At 49.0% G+C, this 23,935-nt stretch overlaps 3 protein-coding genes across 3 annotated transcripts; 1 reads left to right on the forward strand and 2 right to left on the reverse strand.

Annotated features, from left to right (window-relative positions):
• Positions 1-410: 410 nt before the first annotated feature.
• On the reverse strand, positions 411-1,551 carry LOC128268353 (SOX domain-containing protein dichaete-like). The gene has a single exon (XM_053005411.1). The coding sequence runs from the start codon at positions 1,500-1,502 to the stop codon at positions 411-413; it is 1,092 nt and encodes a 363-aa protein (XP_052861371.1). The 5' UTR covers positions 1,503-1,551.
• Positions 1,552-18,201: 16,650 nt separating this feature from the next.
• On the forward strand, positions 18,202-19,651 carry LOC128278362 (cleavage stimulation factor subunit 2-like). The gene is made up of 3 exons (XM_053017080.1): positions 18,202-18,350; positions 18,417-18,495; positions 18,571-19,651. The coding sequence occupies exons 1-3, from the start codon at positions 18,296-18,298 to the stop codon at positions 19,649-19,651; spliced, it is 1,215 nt and encodes a 404-aa protein (XP_052873040.1). The 5' UTR covers positions 18,202-18,295.
• A 1,740-nt stretch (positions 19,652-21,391) lies between these two features.
• On the reverse strand, positions 21,392-23,582 carry LOC128267205 (glutactin-like). The gene is made up of 6 exons (XM_053003995.1): positions 23,517-23,582; positions 23,240-23,430; positions 23,017-23,169; positions 22,046-22,945; positions 21,649-21,985; positions 21,392-21,586 (listed from the first exon to the last, which is right to left on the reverse strand). Exons 2-6 carry the CDS (start codon positions 23,384-23,386, stop codon positions 21,468-21,470), a joined length of 1,656 nt encoding a protein of 551 aa, XP_052859955.1. The 5' UTR covers positions 23,387-23,430; positions 23,517-23,582; the 3' UTR covers positions 21,392-21,467.
• Positions 23,583-23,935: the final 353 nt, after the last annotated feature.

Consider the following 23,935-nt stretch of genomic DNA (forward strand, 5'->3'; position numbering starts at 1 on the left):
TGAGGTCACGCACACAGTGATGTAGTTCTATTATATGTACAGTTTCGCTTCCCTCGCACTCTAGCATTAGCCTCACACAACCTTAAATTATAAACAACCTAACCTAATCGACGACGGTACAAATATAAGACGCAAACTACTAAACGAGAGGCATGACGTTCCTACGGGTGAAGAGATGTGTACAAGAAGGGATCGTGTTCCGTGGGCCCTTTCGTCCCATTTTCCTAAGTCAAACTAAACACTTTACAGCCTACAAGGACGAACGCCGCCGCCTGCACGCCGGGCGTAATAAATTAGGATTGTTTGAGAGACAGAGAACGAAAAAAAGGAGTACGGCTTCGTGCCGCGTCGGCCAACATCGGGCACATTAGACTACTATTTACACCCCGGACCGGGCGCGCTCCCGCAGATTAGTAGATGACCTGCACCGGTCTCCGCATGCTGCTGTCGAGATCGGGCAGCGTGGACTGGGAGGCGCTCGGGCTGGACCCGGGCGAGGTGGACGAAGCGGACGAGGTGTTGTACAGGCTGCTGGAGTGGGCCGCGTACAGCGGGGCGGCCGCGGCCGCCGCCGAAATGCCGGAGTAGATGTTGGAGTAGAACGAGCTGAGCGACGTCGGGGGCAGCTGCTGCGCTGCCGACTGCTTGCCGCCGAGATCGAGTCCCCCGGCCGTCGCGGCCCCGTTTGGTGACCCACCGCCACCCATCTGTACCCCACACTGGGCGGCGGCCGCCTGCGACTGGTGCAGCTTCTGGAGCGCCAGCGGATCGAAGCTGCCGAAGTACGGCACGTGCGAGTAATGCTGCTCGAGCTGCTGCAGCGGGTGTGTGGGGGCAAAGTACGGGGGCAACTGGTGGAACGGGTAGGAAGACCCGAGGCCCGACTTGCCACCCTGCTGGAGCGACCCGAGCGACCCGAGCCCGTTCCCAGCCCCAGCCAGCGGATTCTTGGGCTTCCGGCGCGGCCGATACTTGTAGTCCGGGTGCTCCTTCATGTGCGTGGCCCGCAGGCGCTTCGCCTCGTCGATGAACGGGCGCTTCTGGGACTCGCTCAGCAGCTTCCACTCCGATCCGAGCCGTTTCGAGATCTCCGAGTTGTGCATCTTCGGGTTGTCCTTCGCGATCTGACGACGCTGGAGCCGCGACCAGACCATGAACGCGTTCATCGGCCGCTTAATGTGGCCCTCCTGCCCGGGCGACGTCTGGCCACTCAGCCCTCCACCACCACCACCACCTCCGGAGGCTCCACCCATCGATAGCCCGGCGTGATGGTGCGCACTGTGATGGACGGCGGCAGCCGTGTGGCTCTGAAGACCCGCCAACGATGTCGGTCCGAAGGCACCGAGATGGCTCCGCTTCAGATGATGATGGTGCTCGGCCGAGGTAGGGCTGTGGGTAGGTTGCGGTGCAAAGTCGGCCGCCGGCGGTATCTCCATCGCGTTGCCGAGCGTGAACCCGTAGTGCGGGTGCCCCAGGCTCGCCATCGCGTGGTGATTAATCATGCTGCTGGCTCCTCAACCCGATGGCATAAACGCGCACAGCTGACACTTCACTCTCGATCACAATCGAACCGCCGTTTGTTTTGTCTTCTTTCTGTGATGGCGTTGTGTAATATTGTTTCGATGGTGCGATTCACTTGATTGTGTCACGGACAACACAACAATCACAACAACACAGTTCAGGCACAGTTCAGAATTCTTCCGCGCGTTTCTTCTCACCCACAATGGCTGTTTGTATCGTTTTTGTGCCCCGTCTATTGATCACCCACAGCAAACACAGCACACAATCGGGCGCCTCTGTGAGATCACAAATCACACACAAATAATCACGGGTCGCGAATAAAAAGAATGATCAATTCGAATTCGAATCACTCGGATTCTCTGAGGAGCACGATCTCGACTGCTCGACTGCTCGTTTTCAGAGTTCAACTCGGACTGATTCTGCGGACGGTTCCGAGGAACGATCTCCGGAAAAAATCCACATGCGCCCGCATGCGTGTGTGTGTATGTGTACGTCACACCACGATGCGGTGCTCTCTTTCGCGCCGACGCAACATAAGCGCAACATCGAGCATAAAAGGCTATCCGATAGAGGGCGTGGCTTAGCACAAACTCCGATGGCGCACAAAAACAACGAACGAACGACGGAATTCTTTCACTCTATTACGCCTTTATCTTTTCGTCCACCCTATTCACACCCACACACACGCACACGGTGGGCTTTTTGTCGAAGAGAAAAGGACGATTCGCCACGCGGGAAACCCGAACCTGTTTTCTTTCGCCTCCATTGTCGGCGTTCCCGATTTTCTATGTTCGGCTTTATCGGCCACCACAATACGCGAACCAACTCTCTGTGTGTCTGTGTGTGGATCATTGTTGGCCCACTCTGTACTCTGTAGTCCTGTTGCGGGGCGAAAAAAGCTCCGGCGGGCATTCGTTCCGGTGGAATGCAGCATGCGTCTCTTTCTTCTCTCTGGCGCTTTTCTTTCCCGTTGTTCTCCTGTTCCTCTGTGCCTGTTCCTTTGTGCCGTAGGGACACACACACACACAACATGAGAATATCGGCGATTTTCCTTCCCTTCCAAGGTCCAAGGGCGATTCCCCTACCATTCGTTTCTATCTGAATGGCTCTGTCTCTCTCTCTCGCGTGCTCTGTGGCTGTCCTTTGTTCCCCTCCAGCATGCTGAGCTTTTCCGTTCCGTTGGCAAAACGCTTTTCCATCCCCTACTACACAGGCAAACGGCAACAAGGCACGGCAGTAGGCGGTGAGCTTTATTTTACCGATTTTGTTATTTATTCTTTCGCTCCATTATATCGCATTCTTGCCTTTCTTATCCACTTCTTGCGCCAACAATACCCAAACAGCCCCGGCGGGTCGTCGACGTGGGTGTGTGACGGGGGACCGGGTTTTTTTTTCTTCACTTCCTTCCACCATTAAATACTCGGTGTGGCTCATCCTCCCGATTGGTTTGTTTCGTCTTTCGGTCTCCTTTATTTATCCCGGCCCCGCACTTTAGCCGACGACGACGACCCACGAGACGACGACAGAACCACTCGCGCCCATTGGCACCCATTGTGTGGCACTAAAGCATTTCTTCCTTTTTTTTTTGCTCGATGCTCCCCAACAGTTTCAACCGACCGACGGTGGCGCCTGGGGGGACTGGAAAAGCTTTTTGTGAGCGAGTATTTTAATGCTTTTTCTGTTTCCGACTTTTGTGCCACCGGAGCGAAGAGGGGTCGTCCTGCCCTGACCCCACCACTATGGGGCTATGCTACGGGCCACCATCGTGAAGTCGTTTATCAACGGGGCGCGCTAGTAAATTGTTGATAATAATGTGTACAAGCGCACAATGAAAGGCTTTCCGAAACAGGCATTTGTCACACACCACACACCACCGGCTGGCTATTGCGCTCGCTAGTGTTGTAGTGTTTTGGGGGGCCAAAAATGGGGCCATAATCAATTCTGCCTTTTGCGAGGGTGGTCTGAAAGGTTTTCGAAATAAGAAGGATACAAGACCCTGTAAATGCTACCTTCTACCAGCTATGATTAATTCTGTGGCCATCTAGCACCGTATGATGAACTTTGGCAATGTTTTTGCCGGTTGTTGCAGTTTTTAGACGTTCCGTTAATCGTTCTTCGTTTCTCAAACTCTCACGGCCACGTTTAAATTTGGCTGTTCTAAATTTCACAGAGGTAAATGACGGTAAAGAGTCCCATTACACAGAATCCATCTCATCTTTGATTTGCGTAGGCTCAATTCCTTTCAAAAACAAATATCTAATGATTCCTCGATACACGGCGAAAGTATTTAAAAAAAACACTGAGCATAGCTTGATGAGTAAATGCCAGATGGTTGACAAACAAATTAACTACCTTTTATTTACTAGTGTTGCCATCTTCATGTGGTTTTCGGAAACTTTTCAGATCACCCTCGAACAGTGCGCCTCCACAATATACTTAATGTATCATCAAGACACGTGTTAATTTTTACTATCGTTCCAGCTTAGACAATAACAATAACATTGATCTCTTACACCAAGTAAGACCCCTTTTGTGCAGCAATCGATATCAGATACAGTCGCTCGACACATGGTTAAAGTATCATACGACTATTTGCCTTACATCCTGTACCTGTACCATGATTATGCTTTTTTATACCCAGCCCTAGTCCTTTCCCTGTCAGCAACTGTAATCGATCCTGCTATTCCGGTGCCTTCCCTTTCGGGGCAGGATCAGCTGAGCATCGGTGATCAGTTTATGGCTCTCGGTGTTCGCTTTCCACTTGCAAACACTTTTTTACATAGCTTTCGCTTTTTTAACTGAATTACTACCTCCGTTGGCACGATCCCGGACCCGGGAGGTATTGTTACGGGTCACTTTTTTATACCATTTTGTCACTTTTTGCACCGTGTAGACTGCGGGCGACATAAAACGGTGGAAAAACAAACATCCGACGGTCGGTCGATGGCTCGCCGTGCAATTGCCGTGCAATCGCAATTGTTTGGGCCAGGAATCGGGTGTTTGTCTTTACGGTTTCGGGGCTCAATAGCCCCGGATGGTTTCGGGGCTTTCGCAGGATAATACTATTGCACTATTGTAGGCGAACTGATTTACGATTGTTTTCTATTGCTACCGGCCGGATTGAAAGCTATGTGCGTATATCTTCCCAAGAGAGCGAGAGGGACTTTCGGTTGTGCCAAGCGATCGAGTGCGGTGCAGTAAACCAATAAAATTATTGTCGATCCGGGCCAATGTTGGACCGTTTATGGGACGCACAGGCGGCATTTGCATACCGATTTGGGGGGGGTGAAAACCGAAATTGTACAGAATGCGGATTGAATAGCCGAAAACGGTCGGCTTTTATTGTTGTTCACTCACTTCTCTTCAACAGCTCGGAGCAATTAACGAGCAACTCTTTTTTCGGAAGAGACTCGTAAACCGGGCCCTCTATTGCTTCTATTTACCAGCACCGGGGGGACACAATGCGTTGCGCGGGTCCCGGCTACTACTGCGGCCAGCGACACAAAGCTTCGGCCAGCTTCCTGAGCAGATCCCTGGCCATTGTTGGCCCGTTTGTTCGCCGAACGGTACACACACTTTGGGCGATTGCTTTAAAAACGTAATAAAATGTGTGTATGTACAATACAATAAATAGTCTTACATAAAAACACCGTTCTCCGATGCGGGAAAATGAATTTTAGGGAAGGGAAGTTTATTATCGATACGTTACAGCCAAGCAAACAATTTGAAGGAATTTGAAAATTAAAATTGGTTTGCACTGGTTCGTACGCTGTTTGTTTTACTCTTTGTTCAAGCTTCAAGCTGTAAAGCATAATATAACTTGGTACCGTCACTCAAACGATGCAGAAAGACAAATTAATAGCATCATTTTTGAAGTTAACCAAACATCCTATTTAGAAGCACTTCCAATCATTATGCTCCCATCCATTATGTTTCACCATCCATCGTGCTCCTTACTGTTTGCCATTTCCGGACCGGATGTGATGGAACCTCGGCATCCATTCGAGCGCATCGTCGGCAAATTGATTATTTACCACATCGCTCGCATATGTTTCCATTCATTCCATCCCTTTTCCCGTCTAATAGAGCATCTGTTTGATGCGGCATTAGCTCAAGTGCCCCGCTCAAGTCTCCGGTATGCAGCAGCAGGATAGGATCTGATTTTAATCGAATACCTGAGAGCCCAAACAACGCGGCAATTCGAGCCCAAACATTTTCGTGTTACTTCTCGCTGGGGCTCGCAAAACGGAAAACATTTTTCCCTCCCCGCCGAGCCACGAGCAGCCAATCAAAGCGTCTTAACGGATCGCCAAAGAAAACGGTGGATTATGTGCCACGTTGCTGGAGCATCTTCCTCCCGCAAGCCTGCTGGGCTTTTGGGCCTCCGCAGGCAACCGGAATTAGGTGCACCGGTGCGTGAATGCTTGCGAACGGAACGGAACTGTCCTTCACTGCATTTCACGGCGGCCAATTACGACGATCGAAAGCCGATCATTGGCCATCATGTTTTGCGTTAAGCTTAGAGGCATAAAAAAGTGTTTATTTGGAAGCAACACTTGAAACTAATTGACGGTGTGTTGAAGTTTCTTAGGAGAAAGGCCTTCAAAAAAACGGACAGAAACATCTGCCCAGGTGGGTTGAATTGTGAAAGTGGAGCAACAGACCGTTGGATTAAACACGAATTAATAGTTTGGGAGCTTATTGGCCTTCTTAATAGCACACACTTCATAAAGAACAGCGATCCGCTGAAGACGCTTTTCCCAAAAGAAGTTTCTCATCGTCGCTTCATTTAGTTTATTCGCTCGCTTCAAATCAGGATAATGCTCTAACAATACTCTGATTAATATTCATTAAATGCCGGCCAACTGCTTGTGATCGATTATGAGACACCGGTGATGGTGGGGCGCCTATATGCGCCAACAGCATAACCACTGCCAACGCCGAGCACCCAAGCGCGCATAGGTTCGGCCAACCGGCCCACAAATCATAGCCACGATTTATGGCAAATAAATTAACCACCCATCGATTCGCTGTCCCCATGCGAACGCGAATAAATCACGCGTAATCCAATAATTTATGAAACTTCTTTCACGACGTCGTTTGCGGATGAGATGCTGGGCTGGGGCTGGGCAGTTCGTTGATCTTCCAGCGGAGCATTAAGGGGTGGTATTAAGCACACAAAGCCCACCGGATGGGTCCGACCATTCTTTTCGTGGGTTTTATTTTGCCTTTAAGCTGCCCAATGCTCACTTGCAGCTGCCTGCGTGTGTGTGTGACTTTATTAAGCCACGTTAACGATGGCCGAGGTCGTTACTTAGTGTAAAGGCTTATTTAGCGTGTGCGTGGCTTCGCGGGGTCCAAATATAGTGGACTCAAAGTGCAGTAAGTTGCCAATCGAGGCCAATTCGTAAATGTCGCAAAGGACTCGCGGGAGGCCCAAAATCAATCATCCTAACGGCCGTCGGTCCGCAGGAAAGATAATCAACTAATCTCTTCCGCAAAGAGCACCGAATCCGCCCGGGTAAGCGTGTAGGAGTCAATCTGTTGCGAATTATTCCATCCTTTGCTCACCTAACCGGCCCAGTTCCTGTGATTCTGATTGATGCGTGGCATTAGTGCGGCTGATGTCTGATTGCTACGAATTAGCCAATGCACTCCGCTTCCAAAACGCTCCGGGTCATACCTGAGCCCGGGACCAACATCCTGGGCCGAAGAAGCCGACCGACCGTCGTCTTCGGCGGCTAATCCGGTTTAGCGTCGTCACCTTCGGCCGTATCTGTCGTGCCGCAGGGAAGCAAGAAGCCGAACCGGATCAGGTGCTAAATCGCCTCCGTAGAAGGTGGGAGGCTCACACACACACACAGACGAGCACACTCCTAACGTGTGTGTGCGATGGGTGAAAATCATTATACGTTTTGTGTGGTCAGCTTATGCGCTCGCTGTGGGCCGCATTGACCGCCTGGAAGCTGATAAGATGAACCGACGGAACATTCGTTAGCGGCCACCTCCCGTTTGAATAGTGCCTTTGGCAATGCAAATCGAAAAAGAGGATTATGACACATATTTGCTTCTTCCTTTCTTCCTGCGAGAGTCCTGTCCGCCTCCAAAAACCAATTGACCACACAGCGGACCACTACAATATGGGCCGTGGGCATTGGAGCGGAGCGTGAGGACTTTTTCGGCGGGAACCAGGGGTTAAAGAAGCGTTACAATTAGGTGCTTACGGTAGATAGTAGTTGACCCTCTTGCCGGAAGGCAGCTATTTACTTCACAAGGGGGAAATAAGTGCTACTTAAAGGCCCGTTTACACGCTACGATATATCTGAACGATGCCTTGTATCAGATTAATCGTAACGATATATCGTAGCCAAGGTGGAGCGTCTACACGCCACGATGTATCGTTTCGATTTGCAATGACAGCCATGGAAGTAACACTGTATTGGTCTGTCTTGCCATTGTGCGTTTCGGTTAAAAATAAAAAATAGAACGTGCCAAGAGTACTTATCAGTCCCAGTGGTCGAGGAAATGGCTTTTAAAGCGAAGCCATTATTCTCACGTTAAACTTTTGCTTTAAAAACATTCAAAACAACATGCCAAACCACCATCAACACAGGCACACATGTATGGAGATTGGATCCATTGGACCGAAATTGATGCTCGGCGCATTCAATTTTTTTGATCTGAAACTATGGTCGTATACAAGCAAATTGGTACTTTTTTGCTGTCTACACGTAACGATATATCGTTACGATTAGTCTCATACAAGGCATCGTTCAGATATATCGTTACGTGTAAACGGGCCTTAAAGGATTGCATTCGATATTTCCTCCTCGGACAGAAACTGTTCTTTTGTTTATTGTTTCTTATACTATGTACATCATTTGTCGTATTTATTCTCTATTAATGTAATGTGTTCGTATCTATGATTTATAATTTCTATAGTGTGTAATTCTTCGTCTGTCCAGTTTACCCGTTCTCCACCCAACACGTTGTTAATTGGTAGACTTTGGCACTCTCTTAACAATACAAGAATAGAGATCCTCATTCAATTATGGAATCGGTTTCCTTCAGCATTGCTTTCATTGAACGTAAGTCCTGTAGCCACCCAATAGTTTTCTAATCCTGAGCGGATTAGTGGATTATCATTATCGTTCTTCGGATTAGGCTCGCTTCTCGGAACCAAGATTTGGTTCCTGTGCGCGCGCGCGCGCCCACTAATCCTGGACTTTCCCATCGTTTAGCACAAACGTGGACTTGACGCTGCTTGACTTTTCCATTATCCATCGAGCCCATCGGAGCGACTCGTATTCGGCGGGTTTGCCATCATCAAATCGGGGGTGTGATTTGTCCCGTTCTACCCCGATCGATCCGCCGCGCGCTAATATTTGGGGGGCGTTGCAGGCAAATTAGAAAGTTAACTCTAACACAAAGGTTGGCCGATTGTTTCGGACGGCGTTGGTTTTGCCCCCAGCCTAAACAAACAAATGCCGCCACCTCGCTACCTCGACCCCGTGTCCTGTCGGACGCGGCTGCGGGTAAGTCGGCCGGCGACAGGTAATGATGGGAACGAAAGGACACGCCGGTCCGGGAGTCGCCGTCGTCGTCGGGAGGACGATGGCCCACACTTCCATAAAGTGGTCGGTTTATACTTTAGAGACGAGCTTCGGAATATTACCGGTGGCCGTACCCGATCGGGTCGTGGTCGTGGATTGTTTTATAGCACCAGCACCGCACCGACTCGAGGTGGTTCTCGATCGATGTCCGCCCCCGAGTAAAGCCCGAGGCCGGCCAACAATAAAAGTCAACTTGCTGTGTACCTTCTTCGTTCCGGTTCGGCCCCGGCCCGATAGCATAAACATTAAACAAACATTTTTCTCGTGTGCCTCGGTGCATGTCTGACATCGACCGGAGCGTCCGCCCGCTCCCCGGGTGTCCGCTCGTGTGCTCCCAGGACCCCCACGGTGCCACGGTAGAAGTACGGAAGCACACGGCGGTGTTATCGACGAGGCCTCGTCTGTCAACTTTATGGCGAAACAGGGCCGTCCGCCTAATTGGTGCCCGAGGGTCCAGGAAGCGAATCTTTCCAGGCTCGGAGGTGAATATTTGCATTATTAGACTCGGGTCTCCTCAGGGTTTTGGGTTTGGTTTATGGTTTATGGACCCCGCCACATTAGCTTTGCTGTGCAAACAACGGAACCTGGCGACGACACCACAATGTCCGCCGACATGGCGGACGGACCGTGCCACCTTATGACACAACACACACACACACACAACATTCGGCCCTCACGCGCCATAAACCCTGCAGGTACGACCCCACTAAAGGGCACAGTGGTACGCAGTCCTTTTATGAGACCCCGGGACGAGACACTCGAGTGATGGCTGCGATGTTTGGTAAATATTTTGGTCCGTTAGTCCGCTTTTAAGGATGGTCACTCGCCGGTTGTTTGCTCAATTGTCCCGAGGTACAGCAGCGCACCAATGTTTGCCAATTTGGCACGGTCAACCGACGGGCGGGTCCGTCGAGTTAGAAGTCAACTGTGATTGCCGACGCCACCGACGACCACGACGAGTCAACGAAGGTGCGCTATGGAACTATGTCAATCTTTGTGTTAATAACGAAATAGGGCAAGACTACACAAGTAGGCCGTAGAAAATCCCGAACCCCGAACTAACAGGGTGCCTCAGAATGAATGATCATTCCAACCCTCTCTTGAAACCTCCAAGCACAAAATTAAATAATTACACTCTCCGTGGCCCTAAAAATGGTAAGAAAAGTCACTTGAACGTCCAACAAAACCCACAATCAAGTACATTGTAACGAGATTAACATTTCCAACTTCCAAACTTCCTACCGACAATCGAAAGAAAGGAAACAATTTTCTCGCCACAACGAGCGAACGCGCGAAATTATGTAAACCGCGAAAAGCAAACACACACACCGCAAGTCCACTAGGCACGGTCTTACGAGGAGAGGCTCAAAAATCAACATACTATTATTAATCTTTCACAATATTCTTTTCACCAGCCGACCACATTCAGCCCCGCCAAGGGCTTCGCTACATAAGGTGGGCTAGGTTTTTTTTTTTGATCGCATCAAATTTGTTTTTCCTTCAATCAGCTCTCGACGGTCTCGGTCGAGACAGACCGTCTTGCCTTTCTCTGCGCTCCGCGCGCTGCTGTTGTAATTACAATTCCTAGCTTATCCTTTTGAGTTCGACTTCCACGTGTTTTTTTTTTCTTCCTATTTCTGCTTCTTCCTTCCGCACAACAATCGCCCAAAATCATACGGTAGCGGCGTAATTGTAGCTTCTATTGTGCCCGCACTCAAACAGACCCATTATGGCCGTGGGCACGCTGGAGGCGGTGCCCGGTGCTGAAATAATCATCAACCGGGAGCCGTGGCGTGAAGTCGTGAAAAAATCGTGGAAAGCCGAAAAACGTATCGCGAAGGTGCTTATTAATCGTTTTGAAACTCAAACATTTAGCATTTAGCGGCCGCGAGGGGGCCCCGCATGGGGTTGGTGTTAATGGGGTGATTGAATAGACTGATGGCCGGCCACTGGCGCTGGCGATGGCGCACCGGCTCGTTCACCCGGCGAACGTCCTTTCGGGTGGGCTGGCTGGGAGGGCAACAGCAGCATTCCGGACGGCATTCCGCGGACGGCTTCGGAGCCACCACCTTCGGTGTGATTATCCCTTCGACTAACCCTTCACTCCGCCACCCCGCGCTTGGGTGTGAAGATAGGCGTACCGGGAGCCATATCCGGGGACCCCGGGACTCTATCCCGGGTGTGCGAAGCGGTGAGGATAATTACATGTTTCAGCACTTTTCCGTTGTGGCATTGCCGGCTCCCGGGCGAGAGTGCGATGGGCTGAGCTTGTTGAGAGAAGTTCTTTTTTGTTGCACTGCCCGTTGACCATTCAGCATTCGCTTCAATCGATTCGTCATCGCTACCGAAACGGCGTCGATGAAGGGGCCGAGGTATGCAGATGTGAGTAGCTATCAGCTATTATCGGTGTTCGTGACTCAAGCTAACCTTCTGCTATGTTTCACTTCTACAATGGTGCATTTTCTTTTACAACCATTTATACTTTATTTGTTAAATTATTTAAAATATCAGGCTGGCTAAAAAGTAATCACTTATTTTTTCGGTAGATGCCTTTAGTGATCGATATCTTGTGAAGTATTTATCGTACAGTTTCAAGTTTAGGCTCGTTTTAAAGCTGATACTTTCCACTTAAAAAAATGCTTTCATTGTTCTTTGTTTGTTCTATTCGTTTGTGAGTTACAGGGTGTTAACAATGGAGGTCAACGCAGAGAAAATTCGGTACATTTTACATTTTTTGTCCGATAAAGGCGAAAACTCAAGCTAGGCCACTGAAATTTTGCATGGTGTTCATGGTGCCGATACTCTAACAGCTAGCTGGGTGAAATTTTGGTTTCGTTGACACGTTTGAGTTATTTTTTATGTTAAACCCTAGGCAGACACGTCATCAAAAATGTCGATAAAATCACAGAAATAATCAAAGTAGATCGGCATGTTAGTAATCAGAGCATCGGCCAGGAGCTAAAGATCAATCATCGAACAGCTTAAAGCCATTTGCGCAAAGCTGGATTCACAAAGAAGCTCGATATTTGGACGCCACCCTATTTACATAAAAAAACATGTTGGCCATCTGCACAGTTTTGGCCCCACGGAATGAAATCGAACCATTTCTTAAACGGATGGGTACTGGGGATAAAAAATGGGTCACTTACGACAATATTGTGTGAAATCGGTCGTGGTCTAAGCGTGGTGAAGCAACTTAACCTGTGGCCAAACCAGAAATAACGGCTAGGAAGGTTCTACTGGGTATGTGGTGGGACTTGAAAGGAATCGTTTATTATGAGTTGCTGCCGTGTGGCTAAACACTAAACTCAGATCTCTACTACCAACAACTGCACGGTTTGAAGCTAACAATTGACCAGAAACGACCAGAATCGGCCAACAGAAGAGGTGTTGTGTTCCATCAGGAAAACGAAATGTCACGCACGTCTTTAGTGACTCACCAGAAAGTCCGGGAGTTTGTTTGGGATGTTCTAATGCATCCACAGTATAGTCCGGACCTTGCACTAAGCGATTGATACCTTTTTCGCGCATTACAAAATTTCCTGAGTGATGAAAAACTGAGATCAAAAAAGGATTGTGAAAATGGATTGCTCCAGTTTTTCACCAATGACGACTAAGTCTTTTACAAAAGAGGCATGATAAGCCTATCTTTGAAAAGATAACAAATTTTCCAACAAAACGGTACATATTTGACGTAAATCGGACCATTGGAAGTATCTTAAATAATGTTTTGAATCTCACCCAAAAATAATGGATTACTTTTTAGCCAGCCTTATATCAAGCTTTCACGAACAACGAAATAAGCAATAAATAATTGAAGAACACTAAAGCTATAAGCAAAAATTAACATTTCACTAAAAACGGAATGATTAAAGCATAAAACAACATTAGATAACATTGGACATAAAAAAAGAATAAAGGAATGTGCCTGAATCAACACGATTAATAAGTCGCAAAACTCCTTACTCCTTTTGGCGCAAAAAAAGATTCCAAACGATTCCCTTAGTCGCCACTTTTTGCTTGGATATGTTGCACCGGAAGTCCACCACCGTGACATTGCATATACGCCAAGTCTGCACCTTACAATGCAAGCCACGGGGGAAATCACGGCGGAACCAGTCAAAATCGCCGTAAACCCGACCAAAAAAAACCCGGCTTTTGCCCATTACCGATCACAATCGCATGCAAAAGTTCACCCGAAAACACACGGAACACGGACAACTGAGAAGGAAACTCCCAGCTGGCCAAGGCGACGATGGTCGGTTAATGATGATTGGGGTGTCTATGTTTACACTTTATCCGATTAAAGAGGTTTCGCCCTCTCGCTCTCACGGCCGGCCCTCAAGGACCAACGTTTTTCCTCACCCACGGAGGCAAGGAAGCTGCTGACATGATGCTGCCGGGCCGGGACGGGCCGGTGCTTCAGATAATGGCCGTGACTTGCACGGACTTTTCACGGCGCACGGAGCGCGAATGTGCGAAGCGAAAAAAAGCGACATCTAATCACAGATAATGATGGGCCGGTGGTCGGAGGGGGATCAGGGCCTCGCTTGACCGTTCCCCAAGATAAGGCCCACATACAAGGTGGGCCGAATGGGCCGCAAAAGGTGATGGGGAAATTATCTACTTCCGTCTTTCAAACTGGCTCCTTATCTTCGATCGCGCCCGTTTGACGATTGACACAAGAAAAGACCAAATTCATTATGTACTCAACATTGTACCGCGTGCTGTGCGCCGCGTACAATGTTCCATTTCGTACGTGGATTGATTTAACACAAGCACGCACACTTCCTTCACTCGTTTGTTTGTTTTATTTTGTTGCTTTCATCGCGCCCTTGTGTTGGGGTCGTCTATTACTGCTGATAATGAGGATTTTTTTCTAAGGATGGAGAAAATCGCATAACAACCCGATCGGATCGGATCGTGATGTATTGGCCACTTCCTGGCTTGCGATTGAAGGGCGATTGTTGTTGGCAGCTCCGAGCGGTGGTTAGATAATGTCCTGATTCAACTACCGGTTATGCCACCACCCTTTTAGCAAGGCCCCGTGAAGCCAATTATTGAGTTCGAATCTGCAGATAAGTCGCTACTTGTTGCTATTGGCTCATTGCAATCTGTTCACATTTATTTTAGCTTGTTTAATACAATCTTCCATATGTTTTGCTTATTAAATGAACTAACCAGTTGTGCAGAGTTTTCTTTCTGTGAACTGCTCACATACCTTGGCCGCTTTATTCTTTCAGTCCCATTTGGCGTCCCTGAGTTTGAATGGAAAATAAAGTCATATCCATTCAAATAAATTCTTTTTCAAAACCGAAACCACAAACCGAAAAGGGATATACTTTATTTCTATATATTGTTGTGAGTCCAAAGCCACCAACCAACCTGAAGAGTCCACAGCCGAGAGACCACAATCACGATTGTGTCGACCGCAACCGCGACCGTAAATTGTGGAGAGAAAATCGAAACCTCAAAATGGCCGTTGTTCGATTGTGTGTATCAGTTACAAAGCGCGCGGCGGCGGTGGCGGCAACGACGAAGAAATCAACCAAACGGAATTGAGTTGTGAGGCCGGGGATCGATCGCCGGCATTGCATTCTTGTGGCCACTTGTGACGAAGCTGCACGAAGCACTGATTTTTGTTGGGAAGAAATCCTTTGGCCCGGCCACAACCTCTGTGACCTTCATTGCCCGTCGATCCCCGCACCGCGGGAGGTCGTACGCAAATACCGGTGTAATCGGTCGCACTCGACTAAGTAAAGATCAATTAGTTTGAAGTGATGCTTGGCTAAACGACGTTCCGTCTTAATCGCGGTCTCCGCGGGTTTAAAATTCCTGTAAGGACCTTCGCGCAAATTCCGGAACCCGGACGCCGAGAAAGGTGAGAAAATGAGTGAGTGAATGTGGGGTGCATTGGGGATCGAGATGAAAAAAAGCATTCGACAACAATGAAGAAAGGGAGAGAGAACCACAAAAAATCAACAAATTAACCTTCCCTTCCACGGGCGGCACACAATGGGCGACGGCGAAGGCGAAGCCACTCGAAGCGCGTTCTCAATCACTTGACAAATCCGAACTCCCCGGGTGCGCGTCTTGAGATGGCGACAACACGGCACCGCGCGCACCTTGGCGTCTTAATTGCCGCGGCCGCGGTCCCCCGAGGGTCCCACGGTTTGTGTGTGGCCACAGAAACAGTGGGTTTCGCGGTGGGTTTCCTTCACCTTTTTTTTCATTGTTTTTTTTTGGCAACTCCCGGGAACAATGACAGAAATCGGAAGAAGTTTGCCCAGCGAAGCACCGGGGATAAGATTGCATGCTGCCTCTCAAGATTTTAATCGCACATTATCACGGGCCGCGTGAGTGGACGGGTCAGGTCGGGAAACCGACCGTCCTGCCGGCTTCGGTTGGCGAACAACTTGAAAACCGGCAGAAGTGGTTCCGGACTGAGCCCCGGATCAGGTCCGATCCGAACCGATAGCACACTCCACCGAGGGACTCGCTTGTGTGACGAGGACGACGACGCCGCCGCCGAGGACGACGGTCTCCTCTCGAGTTCGGGATCAAGTGCTTTTCAGTCGCGCGGTCGAATGCACTATTTTCGCCCGCCAATGAGTTTTGTTTTTCTGGTCCTTCTCCCGTTCACGTTCACGATGCAACAAGGCTGATCCAGGGACTGCAGTCACATTGCACACGTTTTAGGGGGGAAAAATGTGTGCTTAGCCTGCCAACCAACCGGCGAGCAAAGCCGGTCCCCGGCCCGCTTCGGTGGGGTTTGCATATTGTTCCGTTCCGTGCAGTGTGAGTTTCACAAAAACGCAACTAAATGGAACGTATTCTCTGCGCATATCCCCCCAAATGCAGCTCGTCTGGGACGAAATTTGAGTGGCACCGCGTGTGCTACAGATGTGCCATCTAATCCACCAACGAGCAGAAATTTAACAAAGATAAGTTATAATACAGAAGATAAAAATAATCTCAGAAAAACCTTAATTAGGTTGCATATTACCGTAACTTTTTTAGTATAAATTGCACGAATGTACAGGAACATTATAATGGGTAAATGAAGGAATAATTTGTCGAACTCCTTATTGGAACGATCACAAACCGTATCCTGTGACATTATTCTACTCATATTGTATTATTCTTCTCAATTCCGAAATTCAAACAACCGAAGGCACAATACTTTTCCCTACTCGGTTCCCTTTGGCAATCGTATCGATTCGTGCCGCTTTTCTAGAGCTCCCACTCGAAAGTTATCGTTTACCGATCGGATTTTAGTAGTGCTTTTTTTTTGTTAATCACATTCCAGCTGAAGATGGCGGCAGGGCGGAATAACGAGAACCAGAAATGTATGCTTCATCGCACAAAACCATTGTTCACCGGGGCGTTTAATGTCAACGAGCGAGCCCGGCTCGAGGGCGAAACGAAACAGTATAAGTTACCCAAAAGGATCCTAAAGTCCTGCCGTACTGTTCTTCGGCTCCCTTTCTCTCGATAATGCGTGTATGTGGTCATTGTTGTTGAAAAAATACGCTCGTGAAGGTGATCATTGCGTGCATTATGTTGTGTTTTCCCATTTCTACCCATCAATGGGCGAGTAACGAAACGGTGTTTGGGTTACGGGTTTCCAGGTCGACGTGGTTTCCACACTGGACGCACTGGGCACTTCATTCACAAAACTCACCGAAAAAAATCGTCTAATCCTTATTAATGAATTTCATACAGGTTCGAGATTTTTTAACACCTTTTTCTCGACCCTTTGTCAATGGATACTAGGGTCAGGAAATAGTGACGGAAAGAATGGAGAAAAATAAATTCCGACTTTAAAACAACATTAACAGAATGAAACGGAGAAAACCATACCTGCCGCCCCAACCGGTACGGCTGTGGCTTATGTGCCCGCGTGTTCCCGTTTTCCGAGCCAAATCAAAAGCCAGGCCCAAAAGGTTCGAAAGGCGATCGGTAATGTTTTGTTACAATTTTCGACCGTCTTTGTTGCGCAACCATACCGCGCCGGACAAAAACCAGGATGTGCCACTAAAGTCGGCGATGGTCCCGATCGAATGCGGGAAGGCGGAAAATACTCACACGAGAGTAAAGGGAACGAATTAGCAATCACCACAGGACGATGATGGGCCAACTATCGAAAGCGGTCCGCCCGGCGAAGGTGATTTGTTGCTACTGCAAAGTGAGAAAACGGACGGACCCCAGCGAAAAAAAAAACCACGATGCGATCGATTGGTGAGAAAAGTACGGGCCAACCTAGCAAAAGTCGCGTGAATGAAACGCAGCGGGAGGACACCGGTCCCAACACCGCGGTGGGGGTCACAAAATGGAAAGGGGTACGAACCGTGCCGGAAGGTGGTTTCGAACGGATACTGCTGACCCCGAGATCGAATTTCCTGCGGGACTCTAAATACCCTTCACCCCGGGAACGACACAAGAAGGGGTCCCGAAGCGGAACGGGTGCTGCACACCGACGGCGAACGGGTTGAGGGCAAAACGCGACCGATCCCTGCGGTGGGCACCATTGTGGGGTTTAATTTGACCGATTTTTGAGTCAATAGCGCGCCCGGCATGGGCCTCGCATTCGGATGATGGCACCCTGTTGGTTAATAACCTTGAAATAAGGGTTGCTCTCCTTTCTACTAATAATAGTGCTGCGTGCTGCCTTATTTTGTATCAATTAAACGCTACTTTTCCTGCCTTGGGTGAGAGTGAAGCCAAAGTTTGAATGTGTTGATTGACCCGTGTGTTTTCCCATCTGAAAGAAAATTCGTGTGAAAATCTTCAGCCGTGTTAAAAAAGCATCGAAAATCATCAACACCGTTTTCTCTTCAACTTTTCTAGGTCGCGACATCATTTTCCAGCGCAACTGTAATCCATTTTGTAGTTCAAAAATTCAAACCGTCGCGTAACGCTGTACGCGTTACGCAGCGTTACCGAGAAACGTCAAACGGCTGACATCGGCTTCGCGAGGCTGTAAACAAACTTTGACAGCTCAGTGTTTTCGTTTGTAGCATCGGCAAACTAGTTGATTAAATTTTAAAGCCTTTGGCTTAAATTATTCACTGTTATTCTGCAAAGTACAAAAATAAGGTGGAATTCAGTAAAGGAACCTTTTCCGTGCGGCAACAGCAGAAACTGTGAGAACCAGCAAAATGGGGGACCGCAACGACCAGACGTTGATGGACAAATCTATGCGCTCGGTTTTCGGTAAGCGATGTGAAACTAATTCTAGTTCCCTAAGGCTTTAAACAACGTGTTTGACTATCCCCGCAGTTGGTAACATACCGTACGAAGCAACTGAGGAGAAGCTGAAAGATATTTTCTGTGAAGTCGGGCCCGTTTTGTCGCTAAAGTAAGTTGCCTAAGAGAGTTCTGTTGGTTCAGTGAAAACCGCTTACACGCTACCGTTATTTCCGTCCTTCCCCAGGCTGGTGTTCGATCGGGAAAGTGGCAAACCCAAGGGTTACGGGTTCTGTGAGTACAAAGACCAGGAGACGGCCCTTAGTGCCATGCGTAACTTGAATGGCTACGAGTTCGGTGGTCGATCGTTGCGCGTTGACAATGCTTGTACGGAGAAGTCGCGCATGGAAATGGCCGCCCTTCTGCAGGGGCCACAAGTTGAAAACCCATACGGGGATGAGTGTAATCCCATGGAAACCCCGGACATCATTGCGAGAGTCGTGACGGGTTTGCAGCCCGATCAAATGTACGAGATGATGCGCCAGGCAAAGATTTCCTTACAGAACGATCCGAATGAGGCCAGAGCTATGCTGCTGGAAAACCCGCAGCTTACGTACGCACTTCTGCAGTCGGCCGTGGTGATGAGAATAATCGATGCCCATGCGGCAACCTCATTTTTGCATGGTCGCCAACCCCTGCTACCGACAATGACGGAAGATGGACCTATACTGATGGGACCGAATCACGATAAAATGCCTCCAGCAGCAATGTTCGGCCCGGAAACCAACGGTGGATCGATGGGTGGACATGTATTTCACGACAGCGACGAAAGGCAACATCTCAACGAGCGACCACACCTTAACGAGCGACCGCACCACAACGACCGTCCACACCACAACGACCGGATGGGTCCGGCAGCACCACCGACCATGGATATGGATCTAAGGCTGATGGATCCGTTTGTGGGGCAACGTGCTCCGGAAGTTGCTGTTCCCGAACCATTCCTGCCTGCCGATCCACGACAGCAGCGCCCCATGGATCCTCGCTTAATGAAAGATCCCCGTCTAGAAGCAGCGGCAGCAGTAGCTCCCGGTGGTGGTTTGGGAGCTAGTAACAAACCACCACCAGCTTCCGGTTCTATCGATCCGATCGCGGATAAAACCGGAGCAAAGGCAGGAACCTCGGCAGACGCCTCAGATCAGGAAAAGGCAGCGCTGATCATGCAGGTGCTACAGCTTTCGGACGAACAGATCGCCTTGCTACCCCAAGATCAGCGCGCCAGTATCCTGGTGCTGAAGGAACAGATTTCACGAAACACACAAAAGTAATGGCGATGCGATAATTGTTTTTGTGAAACAATAAATGTACACCTTTCATAGTAAACATCGCAAACCTAAATCATTGTCTAGAACCACCCGTTGTGATGTTCTAATAAGTATGTTTGATAAATATGGTACAGGGCGTTTTTGAATTCAAATTGCACTATTCAGCTGAGAGTAGCCAAAATAACAATCTATAATCAACCCTCATGACCTGCGCTAAATTTTGAAAACCACAAATTATCATGTCCAATTCAAACGGTTTTAACAAGCTCGAGCAAATGTTTGTGTTGTTCACCATACTCTTTCCCTATTCTAAAAGACCACACTTCGCCCACGGTTCATTATGCCGTCCGACGACATATGCATAATGCGAGAAATGCGACTTTTCCCCATTCTTATTTGCCATCCGCACAATGGCCAAACGGTTGATTTCCTGCTTTCTCCCACAACAGCCGGCCAACCATTCAAATCAGATACATTCGACGACAACGGTCTATCAAACGCCTCATTTTCCGCAAGCACCAGGGGACAGGGTCTTTAGTGAGCCCGACACCGGTAGCCCGGACCCCGGATGTATCGGCTACCATTTCAGGAGCGGAACAAAGAAACAGCAAATCAACTCCACGAGAAACCCGAGTAGGTGAAACACGACAAGAAGCTGGTGAAAGAATAGAAAAGCTTATAATTGGAACAAAACTGGGACTGTAGCAGCAAAAAAGCGGACCGATTGTCCCGTTGACGGTCGCAAACAACGCTCCAGCACCGTTATTATTGTTAAGTGTGAAAAGGAAAAATCAAAAACGCCTACTCCCAGGACACACCACGCACGGTCGCTCGCTCCACGATGCTTGTTCCGCAGGCGACGATTACCGATTTTGATATTCTCACGAGGGGAGTTCGCTGATTACGGGGACCGCAGCGGAGGGCATTTAAAAAGGTGTCAAACGCAATCGGTCTCGTGACCAGAGAATGGGCGAACCATAGGTTTGTCCTTTACGCCCACTTCCGATCCACACACACACGCGCGCGCACAGGGGGCAATAATGGTTGAGATGATTTGGACACCCCGAAAAACCGCATTCGAAAATGTGTCACTGTGTCCACCACCAGCTACCAGTTTCCCTTCGGTTTCAAAGGCCAACTGATGCCGAAGGGATCAATTGTGGCACACACACACACTCGGAACTCATTATCCTACGTTTTGACAAAGGATCGGTCCTTTGGCTTCCTCCGCGGGGACCGACCATAGAAAACGGTATGGAAATTGCGGATGGATGTACAAGACTCTGTTGTGTTTGCGATAAAGGACGTGTGACCTTTGCAATCGGAGAACAAAATTGAGCCTCTGTGTGAGAGGTTGCCTCGGTGTGCAATTCACTTCCGTCCTTGTTCGTTGTTGCTCCTTAAAAAGGAGGTGCAAACGATTCTCCTTTTTTTCGCCTGCCGTACCTTCGCTTTCTTCGCCAATCTTCCCACGTCTCGGATGCAGGTTCAGCATAGGAAAGGAGATTAGATACACTTCCTTTCACGCCCTGCTTCAATGGATCCGCACCAACAACAAAAGGGATTACAAGCGATTCACCTTCGGACGCTTTCACACCTTCATCGGGAAGGAATCTGTTTCCATTGTGCCGAAGATTCCGTGAAATGACTGGTTTTGTGATTTTAAGTCTATCTATTCACCGCTTTTTTTTGTTCGTTTCTTGACACAAATTTGAAAACTAAACATTATTGGTACCCGTTCCGGTTCCTCTCCTTCGTCGGGTCGGAAAGCTGATATGTGTGATGATAGTTCCTGCACCATTCCAAAAACATGGCCAAACTAAACGGGGGATTCTTTCGATCGACGCCGCTTTTCGTCGCTCGCTATCGTAAACTCGTTGTAGTAATTCTGTCCAACGCTTGGCGGATTATCGATGTGTAAGTACGGGCCGGCGTATCCTTGAGAGAGAAAACATGATATAACCACACGGAATTGGAGACTAGTAAAAATCGAATCCTACCTTCCATTGAGTTCCACTTGCAGGGCAATCGATCCGAGCTCGGCACTCCATCGATCGCAAACGAGGTCCACAGATCGACCATCAAACGTGCCATTTCAGTGTCCTTTTCGTTGAGCTTAGCCGGACATTCGGACGGGTACGGGAAAAGATACAGTTTGTCGTCCGAATGGTGGACTCCACCACCGAACGGATAGTGCGACGTGTCGACCCCATATCCGAACCGCGATCGCTCACCGACGTAATCGAACGAATACAGATACGTGGCGTTCGGGGTTGCTCTGGCATTGGCCTGTGCCTCACGCAGTAAGGGTGCTTTAATAAGGATGGTCCCTGAAAGCTGTGAGAAAACGAAATGTAAAAGGATTGCTAACCGAACATTAAGTGATCATCTCGTTACATCAATCAGTCCATCGGCCAACTGGGCGAAGCTGCCGCTCGCCAGCTCATGGTCGGTGAAAAGCGTCCTCATCTCGTAGCCTCCGAGGGCTCCGGTAGTATCGTGGGCACCGAGAAGCTTGTTCACCGCGTCCACGAGATGATACCGCACGAAATCCGGATCGTCCAGCTGCCCGGTGCGCTTGAAGTAATCGTATACAGTCGTCAGAAGGAAGGTTCCTTCGTGCTTCGTAACGCCAGCCATCATTGGCAATGGTTTTCTAAACTTTCGTTCCTTCATGCACTCCCACGGTGTCAAAGGGAGAAATCCGTGGTAGTCACCCGTCACGAGTCGGTTCCCACCGACGTGATCCAATCCCACGGCAAACGTTTTCTCCGTCTTTATATCGATGAAGCTTCTCAAGAGCGTCCACACGTCCACCCTTTGCAGGAAGTGCTCTGTCTCCTCCAGTGTGGCCTTCACAGCACATCCGGCGCGGACGGCAATATCGCGCGCACTTGCGACCGGATTCGTGTCCCAAACCCACGGCGAACTGGAACCGGCCGATTGGAGGATTACTTTGTGGAACAGCCCGTCTGGCACCTTTGGGCTGTAGATGAGCGCTGAAATGGCAGCCGCACCAGCCGATTGGCCAAAAAGTGTAATGTTGTGTGGGTCACCGCCAAAGCGCTCGATATGCTCCTGAACCCACTCGAGGGCTAGGTGCAGGTCCATCAGTCCCGCGTTGCCTGGAATATTTTCGGTGCCGGTCGATAGAAAGCCGAGCGGGCCGAGCCGATACTGGGCAGTAACAAGGACCACGTCCCGTTCCAGAAGGTACTCTGCCGTCTGATTTTTGGCGCAACCCTCATGGAAGCCCCCGCCGTGGATGAACACCATCACCGGCCTGCGAGCGGCCAACTGGAAAAAATGGAGGGAAAGGGCATCCGATTTACATGGTTCTCACTTTCATAGAAGAAGCTTGTCCCTACATCGGAGCTGTAGATCGAAATGGTCAAACAATCTTCGGGATCGGGAGCCAACGCTTTGCCACCGAACGATGAGATAAGCTTCAGCTGCGGGCACGGCAATCCATGTTGGGTAGCATCCTTCACTCCCTGCCACGGAAGTACTTTTCGCGGAGGCTAGAAACGAATGGCCAGGGTGGTTAATTCCTTGGTCTTAACACTGTGCATTCCAAGGCGTCATACTTACCTTGAATCGATTCTCACCGCCAGTAGGTTGAGCGTAGTGAACCCCAAGAAATTGATAAATCTTTCGTCCCGTCCAAGCACTCTTGCTCGTTGAGCCACGGAGGGCTCCCAGCTCCAGCAAGGACACAAGTGGAGCACTTTCGGCCATCGCTGCGCTGCGCTCAGTTATAACGATCAACCACAGATGAACCGCTGCAAGTAAAAGTAATCGATTCAAGTAAGCCATGCTTGTCGGGTTCCGCGCGTATGGTCTTCCCGGTACCGGGTCGCAACTCAACTGAAAGAATGGACACAATTAAACTCTCGATCGTCTTCGATGCCGCAATCGTAGATAAGAGCCCGGATTCCGGTTTCCCCAACAACACAGAACGCCGGGTTTGACAACCGTGGGGAGCCTCAGCTGATTTGAAACTGGTTTTGTCGTTCCGCTCGGGAAGCAATATGTGTTTCAGTTCTATTAGCAAAATTATCAGTAATGAGAACAGGATGATGACTTGTTATTTTTATCATGGCTTATCATTTCTTTAAAAGATAGAGACATAAAAAAATGGCAGAAAACGTTAACAGTTGCTGGAGTTGGAGGCACACAAACTCACACAAACACATGATTCCTTGATAATGAATGGACAAATAGTAAAAAATTATAATTATTGTAGAGATAATAATAGTAAATTATTTTTTAGTGTGAAAAAAGCCA

This window comes from Anopheles cruzii, chromosome 2 (assembly GCF_943734635.1).
Source record: "Anopheles cruzii chromosome 2, idAnoCruzAS_RS32_06, whole genome shotgun sequence".
Lineage (NCBI taxonomy): Eukaryota > Metazoa > Arthropoda > Insecta > Diptera > Culicidae > Anopheles > Anopheles cruzii.